Source organism: Coturnix japonica, chromosome 12, assembly GCF_001577835.2.
Source record: "Coturnix japonica isolate 7356 chromosome 12, Coturnix japonica 2.1, whole genome shotgun sequence".
Classification (NCBI taxonomy): domain Eukaryota; kingdom Metazoa; phylum Chordata; class Aves; order Galliformes; family Phasianidae; genus Coturnix; species Coturnix japonica.
The window spans coordinates 14,937,373-14,950,535 of record NC_029527.1 but is presented as its reverse complement, the minus strand read 5'-3'; the positions used below and the strand labels follow the sequence as shown (position 1 = coordinate 14,950,535).

The window sequence follows — 13,163 nt, the reverse complement described above, 5'->3', positions numbered from 1 at the left end:
TATGGAGTTTCAGAAGTAAAATTCACACCTTCACCTTTAAAATAGACAGTAAGATTTATATTAAATGTATGAACTACATCTAAATGCTCTTGAAAACAGCGATGTATCTGACTATGAAACTGATATATTATCATGCCATTTTAAGGTGGCGCTTTGTTTTTTTTTCCAGTTAAATTTTCTACTGCTGGTCAAGAAAGTGCTCAAAATATTTTAAGTGCTTAATTACCTGCTAACTTCTTGGCAGTGAAAAAAAAAAGAAGTATTTCTAAAGTACCAGTTAATGAGCCTTTCATACGAAGAGATTAAAATGACTTGGTATAAAACAGAAAGAAAACATGTAAAATTTGCAATATAGCAAAATAACATTTCTTTTTAATGTAAAGTAACTAATTGAGGAGATTAGGAAGCAGTAATTATTTAAACCCCTATAAAAATCTGTAAGTCCTTTCAGCCTAAAGGAAAAACTTCTGTACTGGAGCCACACACAGAAAACATAAACCTCCAGTAATGACTTCCATGAATTCTAGCATGCTCCACTTAACTTCAGGAACTGTAAATAACATCTTTCTGACAGCTAAATCAATGCAACCTAAAATTTGAAAGTGTATTGACCCTCAAAGAAGCATCTGAGTTCTAACCTCTTTTTCACCATACACCTGTGCACTCGAGGGAATTCAAAAAAGACATTTTTTCTTGGAGAGGAAATGTAATAAGGAAGGTGCTTCTATAATGTGAATCTAGCCGATGTTATGTAACATTAGATGATATCATTCCTTTTATCCATCAAGTCAGTTTGACGCAATACGGTGTACGCAGGAAGCTCCATGGTGATGCACTTCATTGTCCACTCAGAAAGGCTGCCTGCGATGCGGGCTTCTGTTTGTTTTTTTTTTTACTGCAAAGATATGAAAACTCTTAAGATCTTTAATCATAATGGGTGAGGCTTTCAGAAATTCTCAGCCTTACTCTGATACTTTGCTTTTCAAAACAAATTTCCAATGCAAAACTACGGAAGTGTAAAAATAGCAGAGCTCGCTCCTCAGCTCTGCTAATGTTGGTTTTCACTTCTTTACTGATGATACCATCACTGCGGCATCATCATTCCTTTCTATGTGTGCTTTGTTATCATGGCAGCTGAAACCACACACTGTTGTGAATATCCCTCTCTTGGAATTGAGAGCAATGAAGGAAATAACTCCACAGTGCATCATAACATCCTCCTGCTCCTGTAGCCAGTAAATGGTAGAGCCAGAAATTGCTCATGGGCTTCCTGAGCAGCACTCCTCTTAGTCACAAGAGGATTCATCCTTTACATTGCCTTGCATTGAAGAAAGACATTCACATTTCTTACGTACTGGCTTATTTTGTCTCCTTTTTGCCCTCAAGTTAGTAACAGTTTGCAGCTCTGATAAGAGACAGGAAATGGAAATAATAACATTGCTCATCCTCATTCCTAAAATTAAAGACCAGCCCTGTGTAAACCCTTCTAGAAATGAACAGAGGCAGAGCAGCTCACTCTCCACAAATCACCTGCTCTCTAGCTTAAGGCAATATTTACGGTAAGATTTTCTAAATGCTATGTCTGCAAAACCAGGCGATGGATTAGAAAAATAACTTATTTTCACTTCCTATCTGTCATGTTTTTTCTTTATCTTGCACATGTTTTCACATCTTTTTTTTTTTTTTTTTTTTTTTTTTTTAATAAGAGTCTATTTTATTTTTTTTCTGCTGATTCAAATAGTAGTATGTCCTGGTTTTGCACACATGTGGTAAATCTCAGAGTACTGGATTTCAGCTGGGACAAAGCTGGCAAGGGAAGAACTACTCACCTTCCTGTGGCTCTCCACCTGCCTGCCACCCTCTCAGTCTCTGTAGCCCCAGGGACACCAGGTGCTCTCATTTTCTGGCTTTGTTCTACCAGATTATGTTTACTGTTCACTGAAATCAGGAAACAAGCTGAACCAAATGGCATCCCATAAAATGGAAATAAAGGTTTTTCTTTAAATGTCACTTTTCACTCCCCTGAGAAGGTCACTGCGTTACCAGACATCATCTCTTGCCAGATGCTTGAAAGTGGCTTACAGAAACTCAGCTTTCAGGGTCACTGTTTGCCAAAGTCATCAGAACTTCCATGTTGTCCAAGGGAGACCTAATTATTATCTTTCTCTGACTCATCAGTGGGTCTCTGAATGCCTCAGGTCTAACATTTAACACCCTAACATTTTTGGGCTAGACTAGTTCTTCTCCACAGTTTGCTGTTAGAAATAGCAAAGATGTCACTTGTCTTAAAATATATGGTCTGCTGTTCCATTCCTAAAGGTGCTGTTATGCTAACAATAAATCTGCAAGAGACTGCAGGCAGAGCGTGGGATGTGATGTATTCAATATTCATCATGCTGTGACCCAAAGGAGTGTCAGGACACTTTACATCAGGAAATTTCTCTCTCTAATTTAGCAGTTTCAAAATGATGGGCCAAAACAGAGCCCAGGAGGTTGTAGTTGTATCTTCAACTGAATTTTGTCTAAGAAGCCAACAGACTGTAAAAAACATAATTACTGCTTGATTTCCAAAATAAAACTAATAACTGGTTGGCTTTTCAGATTGACATTGTCCACAGCTATTTTTAAGTGCCTGACACTTTCTGTTTTCTTCATCTTTAACCTTGGAAAATCTACTTGCTTCCAAGATGACCAGCAGAGTAAAGGATGGCTGCAAAGCCATCTTTACACTGAAGTTTGTGTGTTTTTCAAACACAGAAGACACCAGAAATGAGAAAATAGGGGAACCACAGCAGCCCTCAGGAATGGCAGATACAAGCAAATTTTGTATAAGTAGCCCAGGAAGAAGAGAGAAACTGAAGAAACAATTATAAGATAGCTCTCCTCCTCTTCCTCAATGGTATAGAGCTGCAGAGAAGTGCAGGAAGGAAGCAGGGAAGCTGAGACAGTTGCAGTGAAATTGGTGCCAAAGTGGAATTGTACATATGGTGCTGTGAAGAGAAGTACCGACAGACTTGTTTACTCACCCAGTGTCATGTATTCAAATCATCCACTGGGAAAACCAAACAGCACCTGCTTCTCTTCAGTTATTTTCTTTCTTGAATGCTTAGGCCACACTTCTATTCAGATCAACCTATGTTTAAATTTTTAACACATAAACTGAGCACTCTTGCTTGGCATGTTAACGTCAAGCAATGTCATACATCCATTCAGCAAATACACAGAATTTAAAGTAATGGTCTCTGTGTTTACCTTCAGTACCCTTCTCGCCTCTGGTCCTTCACTTAGATCAGATTATCTCATTTAAATTGCAGTGGGTTGCAAAAAAAGTGTAATCTGTTCCCTCACTGTGTCACTGTACATTCATACATTAGTTTGTTTTATTTTATCCCTTAAGGTGCTTGCAAGAAAACCCCCAAGACCCTTTGTTGAGTCACATAAAAAAAAAAACACTGCTGGAAAACAAGAGTTAGAAGGAATATTACTCCTTCCATGAGCTTTCCAAAGATTTGAGAAATACAGAAAGTAATTTGATCTCTGAGTAGCTGAGCTGCCATTTTGGGGGGTAATAATATCTAGCTTTACTGTGCAGCAAAGCTAATCCTTAGATTTAAAATTCATTGATGGGTCAATTTCATTCTCATTCTACACGTCTGGTAAAACTTAGTTAGAGACAAGAAAGAAATGGCTGACCAATGTCATCTGACCACTAGAATTATCTTTCAAGCCCCAGCCCACAAGGATGCTCTCTAGCACTGTGACTAGTTTTGAATTTTCACACTCAGTTCCATCACTACTACATTGATGTGAGCCATCCACATAATAAATCAAAGTAGTTTTACCCCTAACTGCAACTTTGACTATTTCAGAATGCCACCTAGTAAAAATCAGCATAAGCCCACATTAGTATTTTACACTCAGGTACAAATTAACTTATCTAGGTGAAGTCAGTAGGCACTCTGCAATTTCTTCAGTTGACAGCTGAATCAGGACACAGGTGCCATCATGATTTGCTCTTGGTGCTTAGGAATATAGATCATTTACATTTTTAGCTATTAAGTCTTCAAAAACCTGAACACATTAGCGTAAATGAGAGCTCCTAATATCTTTTAACTCAGTTGGCCTGGGATTCTGGTCTCATTAAAAGATGATCTTCTAGCAAGAAAGATGAAGATGACAAAAAGTTTGAAAAATGAAAGCTTTGTGGGAAAAAAAAAAAGAAGGAAAAGGTTATATTTGGAAATGTAAAACAAAAGTATAAAAACATCTTGTTCATCACTAAGGTGTACTGTGCCTCATCAGTGTTTTGAATTTAAGGTTTGCAATTTACTTCACAACTGGTAAAAGCCATCAAGAAATCATAGGGGCGTCCTATGATCACTATAAGACCTATATTTAGATGAGAAATGAAGGAAGCAATCTGTAAGAAGCAGCCAAGTACGGCAGGTAAACGCTGTGGCAGTGCAGTGGGCTCCCTGTGTGGTTACAATTGCAGGCAATTAAAGGGAAGCTGGTGCTCCTAAACATGCTACTATGTTTTCTTCAGCATATCTGGGATTAAAGGAGTGACTGCTTATTTGAAATCTGCAAACTGTGTATTATGAAGTCCTTAAAATGTTGGCTGTTTGTTACAGGAACAGGTACTTAGTATTGATTTGACAGAATGTCAGGTCCTGAGATTTACATTTTCACCTGGAAACTATTAATAGACAAAATACTGTGCAGTTTAATTTAAATAGTATTTTAAAATACTACTCCAGTCTGCATCTGCTTCTGTAGCTTCTTCATTTCAAACAGTTGCTGACTCATGCAGTACATAATTAATTTAAGTATCATTTGAGGTTACTTTAACACAATTTCTTCATAAGTACATGAGTAACATACCAGCTATTTAGAGTTCAATACATTAATTATAGGCAAAAGTCAGTTGTCATGGTTTCTATCACAGACAGTGTGAAAGGTCAGTTCATCCCCAAATTCATTATAACCTCAAAGTTACCATTCAGAGCCTGGTCTCAGATGGGTCTGTAATGAATCATAAGCATTAATTCCACTTACGGGATTTTATGAAATGGAATTGTCCAGTTGCACGTTTCCAATTAGAAGAAAGGTTCAAAAAACCAAGTGAACGCAGAATAGTGAACCTTTGTGGTGAGCAATGGCCATCCGGGAGGAAAAGAGCATTGTGCCTTACAGTACACCAGCAAAAAGTTACCCACTTAGTTAAGTACAAGGTGTATTTAAGGAGGAGAAAGGGGAAAGCAGTTCTGCTTCCTCCAACCATACTTTCTCCACTGATTACCACCTGAGGATAGAGATGATGCCCTGGATTTAGATCTCTGACCACATGTGTTGTGTGAAGGTCTATCACCATGCCAGCTGGAGACAAAGAAGGAAGAAATGTCTGCATTTGCTTTAGGCAAGAATCAAGATTTCCCTTCATTTTTGGCATTTCCATTTTGACAGTCCTTGTGATTCTCACCAGTTTGAGATCTCATCAGTGAATTTAAATGTGATTTAAAGACACTTTCTGAGTACAGCTGAGACATAAAGGTGTGGTGTTTTGTTAAATGTAGACACCAAACTTCCATACAGCTCACAGTGGTGTTCTGTCCTTTAAACTTGTTGGTTTGGGACCTGATTGTGCTGTGGCTAAGAAATGCCTTTCACGTGCATGTTGTTAGCAAAGTGACAGTTGTAATTTTTCCTCAGTTGCTGCAGTTTACAATGTTTTTAAAAGCTATTACCTGAAGTACACTTTTCTTATGATCTTGAAACATGCTTTCCTGGTTCAAAGGCAGCAACTTGTGTTGCTTAAAATTAAAGGATGTCCTAACGAAAAGCTCCTTAATCACTTGCTCATGCGAATAAGTACTGTTAGTTCTGGTAATTGCTTCACCTTTCTAGAAGAATTATGATACTGATACAGATTTATCAATCACAAACACCAACAGTAGAACATTTTACCTGTGCTGCAGCTCATGAATGGCAGCAGAATTATTAGTTTCCATAGCAACACCATCTCCACTTTCCAAGGTCAAAAATTCCTCCCATCCAATCAGTGGAAAGTAAAGTGCGTCTTCCTGTGACTACCTTGATATTCTGCAAAAACAGGAAGAGTTATTCAATATTTGAAGTATAGATTCAAAACAAATGCCCCAATTTTCTCTATGTAAAATCATGTTCTACTACACCACTGAAGACTCAGAAACATAAGATGCAGTAAGTCATCTCATCAGGATTGTCCCAGTGTGAATGTAATTCCAACAGGACATGAAGCTGGAAAGGATGTTGGTGATAAGCATGCGTAATATCTGAGACTCATTCATCCTCTCCATGTGGCAAAGGAGAGAGCTTCTAAAAGTAAGAAAGCAAAAACTGTCCTTGGTCCATTCACCAAGTACAGCTGGGTTAGGAGGAATGGTGTTCACAAGTGAACAGCTGAATGGTAGCTGTCATTTGCAAGGGAAAAGCAATATAATGTTTTACATGCACTACATAAAAAAACCAACAAAAAAATCAAAGAAGAAAACATGCAACATTTTTTTGTCATAACGTTTATTCTTTAGATATGAAATGTGTACCCACATTTCACAAATGTAAACCACAAGGATTTACATAAGAACTTGCTTTAATTTCCTTTGACATTTCGGCGGACATATGATGAATTAAACCAAGAAAAAAAATACATGTTTGGCCTTTACTCCCAAAGGGTAAGTTTGTAATTTACTGCTGGGAATCAGTTCATAAAACAGCTGAAACCAGAAGCCACTTAATAAAATGGGTTTACAAAATCATAAAATCATTCTAAACCTTTTAAGTGCTAAAAAATTTCCACTGAGAAATTATCTTTATGAGTCACGCTTATGGAACCATATCCTCGTTCCTCTTGTCTCATTTTTCATACCAATGTGAAAAAAGATAAAATCATACAGGGTTGCCTTGGAACTTCTGGCTGATGTGAATGAGGAAGATGTTTTTCAGACAATGAAGAAATGCAGCTCTTGTGGAATCGCTTTTATAAGGAATCTCATTCTGTTCACAGGTTTTTATAAGCTTCACCTAAAAGTCATAGGTGGTCTCAAGGGAAGCACGGATCAACCCAGTGAACTGTTGCCAGTTTCCATTTCAGATGGGGAATGATCAAACCTTGACAAGCTTCTAAGTTTTTGGGGAAAAAAAAGGGATGAAAAAAGCTGTTCCTTTTTAATCTTTCTTTTAATCTTTTGTAAGGTCCTACTTCACACACACCTGGGGTCTACAGAAGAACTTTAGTGTCATTTAATAGTGTAAATGGCTTGAACTCTTAAAAAAAAAAAAAAAAAAAGAAAGAAATCCAAGTTTGGACAATTCTACTGTAGTAGAAATGGAGCTGGATGGTACCTTTATGTTTCAGATAATCCTGCCCAAGTAACATTAACTGCACCTAAAAAGTCCTCAGCAAATATTTACTACCTTTTAAGACCTAGAGTGATGCAAGGCTTTCCATAACATCCTCAGAAAACCCTGATAATATTCTTAGTTTAGAGGTTATTCCTAACTTTAGTTATAAGTGCGTTCATTTAACTACTCTCAGATTCCTAACTTTAGTTATAAGTGCGTTTATTTATCTACTCTCAGTAGGCATGGATTCCTCTCCATACCTTTGCATGTTTGAAAAGTACGACTCCATCTTATATGAGAGGATTCCCAATCTTTCTGTCGTCCCTCCTAGCTACAGCACTGCTTTTCATCCTCATCTCTGCTGGATCCCTCTGGCACTGCAGGCCCTTTTCTTCCAGCACACTGCCCAGAGCTGTGTGCAGCCCTCAGGCTGAGACAACCAGTGCCAATCTGCCGTTTGCTATTCCTGCAGTCCCAAATGAGGATCGCTATCCTTCTATACTTGCATTCAGTTCAGGGTCCACTCTAACCCCTTCTTTAAACCTCCTGCCTGTGCTGAAGGTGTGTATTGATTATTTCTACCTAAGTGTGAAACCCTGTACTTTTCCGTATTGAATTGCATTGTATTTTTTTCACACGCTTTCTTCTATTTGTCAATATTTATCTCAAAGCTGGTGTTCACATCACTGATATTTAAGGCTAGAAAAAAATCTTATCTTTTTTTTCCCCTTGTCCTTCCTAAACAGAATGTACTCTTTCCAATCAATACTGCAGACATGGCAATTTAGTTATCTGGGCTTTTTTTGCCAGTTAAGGAAGAGATTTTTTACTAGGATTTCATGTTAATTCTTCCCATGTAAGTGCTTAAGTCCCCACCTTCCCCTGCCTCCCAATTTTATCTGGAGCGGCAGGAAGGCTCTGTTGTCTGTCAGAAGACACCTCAAGCAATGGTAACAATGGTACTAAATATGCTCAAAAGAAAAAAGACTTGAACTCTTCAATGTGACACGTGCTTTCTGAATATACCAAACCACAATGAAATCACCAATAGAACCCAACTGATTGATCACAGGTGTCCTCTTCCAAGACACTTGACCCTTCTTACAAGAACAGTTCCTTCCAAAAAGCTCCTTGTTTGCTTTTGTCCTCTCTCTGAATTATATTTCAGTTTTCAGAAATCAAAAAGCAAATACCTCCTGCTGACAGTTTCCAGAATATACTTCCAGAAATCTTTGTATTCATATAAGCGATTGATTAATTTCCAGAATTGTAACTTTCCTTCTTCTAAGGTCACAAATTTCAGGCATTATTGCGGATATATAAATATATATGTATGTATGTATGTATATTTACATTTCCTTTAAGTAACTCAACTATTTTACTTATTTCACTCTGACAGACACAAGGACCTAACTGGCAAGTAGGCACTTAATAATTTTTACAATGCCTTTCCAACAGCAGCTTCCATGGGATTATTTACTGTCAAACTAAATCAAGAATAAATGAAAAAACTGAAATATTTATGACATAAGAAAAATCTGGTTCAGACTAGAAACCCCAGACTGGCATTAAATCAAGAAATGTAACAAGATAAATTGTGCCATCATACTCTTTGTTTGCTGGATGTAACACTATCACTTATTATAATTGTTATGCCATAGTTTGAACCGTCGATCTGGATAGATGGAACACAAAGTATGTTAAATATGATCATAGGGGAAACATTACATTTTCCCCTAAAAATACTGATTGCACGTCTGTTTGTCAACAGTGTGTAATTTACACAAATATGTTTGTTACAGCATCATTTGTTGTTGTTTTTCCATTAGGGAAAACAAGTCGGTAGGAAAGGACTCAAGTCTCAGATATATTTTGCCTGTCATTTCTTCCTCTTATTTGCGAGGGAAAAAACCATATATATTCCTCAGACATCCAGATGTTAAGAGCAGGACATAAAGATGCATGTTTGAGATGAACAGATGGAAATCAGGTGGGTGCAATGAGTTTTGGGGAAAACCAATGGTCAGCCCGGTGGGGTCATACAGCAGCCACTTTCCATTGCAAATGCCACAGGGAATGTTATCAGAAAGAAATGGCACAAAAGTATTGCATTCCTCAAACATTCCTGTGAGGATGACTGGAACACTGACAAGCACAGTCGAAATATGGGATATGAGCAGATGCATCGACTTGATGGCATTGCACTTAGAACACAAAGAGAAAGCTTTTATAGCAAGAGTCCTAAGCTTGCAATTTTATTGCTTTTTTTTTTTTTTTCTTTTTTTCCTCCTAAAAATGTTATCTAAAAGGGTTAAGGTAAAATTCATTTATTAATGAAGTTATCTGACATATTTAACACATTAACACAAGTGCAAACATATTGTCCATTATTTCAGAGTTGGAGCCAATGTTTAAAGTATTGCCTTGGCATTAGATTATGAGATCTAGAGTTTCTTCTACAGCTTATTTTTGAATAAGAAAACATTCAGAAGATCAAGTCTGTGACGAAGAGGAAAACACACTTCTGGCATCACTGGAGTTTTCATGCAAACATGCAACATTTCACATTTCTGCCACAACTGTCTGCTGGTTTCATAAAAGCAAAAAGGAGTCAGTTCAGGTGGCAAACTGACATCTTTCTGAGGTAAGAGTTGTCAGGCAGTGGGAAAGATGAGATTTTGCTCTTAGCTAAATTCAAACAAATTGACATTTTTACCCGTGGCAAAATGTAGCTATGTTTGCAGGAGAAGTAACTTCTTGACCTGGTGAAAGAAGCAGTGTTTAACAACAGGGAGCTGGGGCCAGATTTCACACTGGTGCTGGCAGAAGAGCTTTGCTCCAGGACTGGTGTATTGGTGTATATTCCCATAGAAACATGTATGTAGAATGTATGCAGGAGGAAAGTTACCAAAAAATGTGCACAAAAGAGGCTATAACACAAGGAGTACATGCAGACGTTTTATTCTGCAGCTCTGTCTCTCCCTCCTACCAGCTTCAGCGCATCTATATTATCTTTTGGTCTTACATACTTTTGTATTCTTCATCTGCCAGGAAATAAGCTGAGCCTGTCCCAGCTAGGCTTGCATTCTTGGCACACCGCAGCTCCTGATCTCTATATTGTCTCCAGAGCACCTGATTTGAAGTCATCTAATGTGAATTTTCTCATGAATGCCAATGATATACAGCTACATTTTTCTTTTCAAACTTTTTATCCCTGAGGCGCTTTCTGCACTCAAACTATTTTCCAGATATCCATAACAGACTGAATAGCAAATACTTGTAACTACCAGAGCAGAAGGAGAAGAGACCAGTTTTACAGGCTCCAGCAAGATTTACCTGTGCTGTTGTAGTGCTTACTACTTATTTAAAATTATTGAACCATACTTCAAAGGAGAAAAGTACCCCACAGTATTTAACTAAGGTTAAATCATCTGATGCTGATGACTCCTGTGATCCTTTTCTCACAAAAGGACAGCAAATGTAATTTGTTTTTCTCTTCTCACTGCTATTGCTTATTTTCCTAGGGAAACAGAAAATACTGGAGCATATTTTTAATTCAAATTCAGTACATAAAGCCTTCAGGGGCTTCAAATCTTGGATCTACAAAACATCTTCTTAAATCGTAACAGCTCATTGTATTTCAGGTGACACTGAGATCAATATACTGTGTGATGGCATGGATATTTTGGTTCCTTATGTCTGCATTAAGGCATCACATCAGTTTAAGAGGGGCAATGGACTGGACTATACACTGGTATCTGTGATGGCTCATCTCAGTTCCTTAGATAGATTTACTGGTATTAAAAGAAGCAGGTATGATGGCCATAAATGGCTTACTGAATGTTGGTAGTCCTGTAAAGTCTATGGGCAAAAGGCTTGGGCTGAGCAAGCTGCCAAAAAGGATCCACCAGCCTTCCCATTCATCATCCCACAGTGAAGGACCCTTCAGAGAATTCACCACGTATTCTAACACACAAATATAAGATGCAGCAGAATTTCTAAATTTAACAAATTATTTTCATTTTCCATGTAGTTTCATTTTTGAAGAAATCAACAGTTATAAAGCTTTACACCACGTCTTTGAATACTGTCCAATGAGGACTGCAACGGAATAAGAAACTACCTGGAAACAGACACACTCCTTTCCCAGCAATGCACTGCAGAAGGGACCATGTGCTCTGTCCTGCTAGCATCAATGAGACAGTGCCCTGGGAAGATGTCAGGGAGTTCACATTCACTGGAACACTGGGGGTATGTGCACAACTGCAAGTAATTGTGCCTCTGTACGAAAGAGGCAATGCAGGAATTTGTTGTATTTAACCCAAACATAAAGACTGAAAGATATAAACCCTAGTGTGTGGCTGACAAATCGGCATAAAAACACCTTTCAACAGTAAACTGCTTAAGCCATAAGGGATGTAACTGCTGTAATACAACCACAGCCCTTGTGCTTAGCCAAGTCTTAAGAAAGCACACTAAAGGTGCAGTTATCTCATGCGAACCATGTTGCTTGAAGCTTATTTACTAGTACTTTGATCTTTTTTCTTTCAGTTTACACGCTGTATGCAATGCTAGTAATCATTCTGAAAGCATTGTCTATTGGGCAGTATAACATTTTGCTGCACGTACTCACATTTCAGCATTGCTGGACATGTTTCCTTGTAACTTACAAGATGTAGACGTATTAGGTTTTTATATATGCATGTGTCCATATGTATATATGTACATGAGTCTGTGTATATATACACAACACAAATAAAGGTATAATTCAATTCTGTCAGCTCCACTGTAGTCAGCTCTTTGACACGTGAGATTACAGGCCTATTTGTATTCTCTGCAGTGATATGTATGATAAATAAAGACGAAAATATCTCACTGTGGTGTCGTGGGATAAAACCAGCCCAGAAATTGGTTTCACTTGAAGAGTGGTGAAGGCTTTTCTATTTATTACCAGCTCTGTCTCCTGTACTGGCCTTATACTTTGAGACATATTAGTCAGTGTGGGTAATGTTAACAGGCAATGTACCTCCCTTCAGGGTACGTCTTCACACCTGCAGCCTTTCAAGAACAATGCTGGGCTGTGCCAAGTGCTGGCCCCAGTCCAGATGCATCTCCAAATATCTTTCAGGGAAATGATTGTGATAAAATGTTTGCTCATTAAGACCGGGATGTGGTAGCATTGTGGTGGAGTGCTTGTTCATTAGGACCGGGATGTGATGGTGGAATATGGAGGCCACAAGGGTTGCAGAACACTCTAATTTTATGGGTAGATTGTGTACTCTGCATAGTTACAGGCAAAGCGCGCCCCGATGGATACAAAGTTTCACGGAAGGACCAACCAAGGAACGACACACCAAGTGGCACGATCACGACCGACCAATTAAAGGACAATACACTCGGGATGGACCTTTACAAAAGAAGTTGCAAGGGACGGAAGGCGCGGCAGTTGGAGGAACGAGGATTCCCCTGTCGCCGCAGCGCTGAATTGCCTTTTTGTTTTACCCGCTACAATTAATAAAAGTTTCTAATTGGAACATTATCGGCTCATTGCTTATAAATTGATGACAATTTGGCGCCGTGACTCGGACGGGAATACTGGCGTGGGTACGAGCCTGAGGGGGCGCCCCGCCTAAATAGGCGGCCTCGGCTCCTATCCTCCCGCCCTACTCCCGCCGACGATCCGAAATTTAAAACACAAAGGCAAGGAAAAACCGGTTAACCCTTTAAATTTCGTGCACGAAAGTCCGGACGAAGACGCAGGACAGGTGAGTATAGTCCGG

General features: G+C 38.6%; 1 protein-coding gene across 3 annotated transcripts in view; it reads right to left on the bottom strand.

Moving 5' to 3' along the window:
- LOC107319952 (contactin-6) overlaps nucleotides 1–13,163 on the bottom strand; it is a 137,971-nt gene that overhangs the window by 99,203 nt on the left and 25,605 nt on the right. For all 3 annotated transcript variants that reach the window (XM_015875354.2, XM_015875352.2, XM_015875353.2), the window contains exon 2: nucleotides 5,968–6,102. In XM_015875354.2, the coding sequence (XP_015730840.1) occupies nucleotides 5,968–6,022 (55 nt within the window). In that variant the 5' untranslated portion in view covers nucleotides 6,023–6,102. The remainder of the gene's footprint in view (nucleotides 1–5,967; nucleotides 6,103–13,163) is intronic.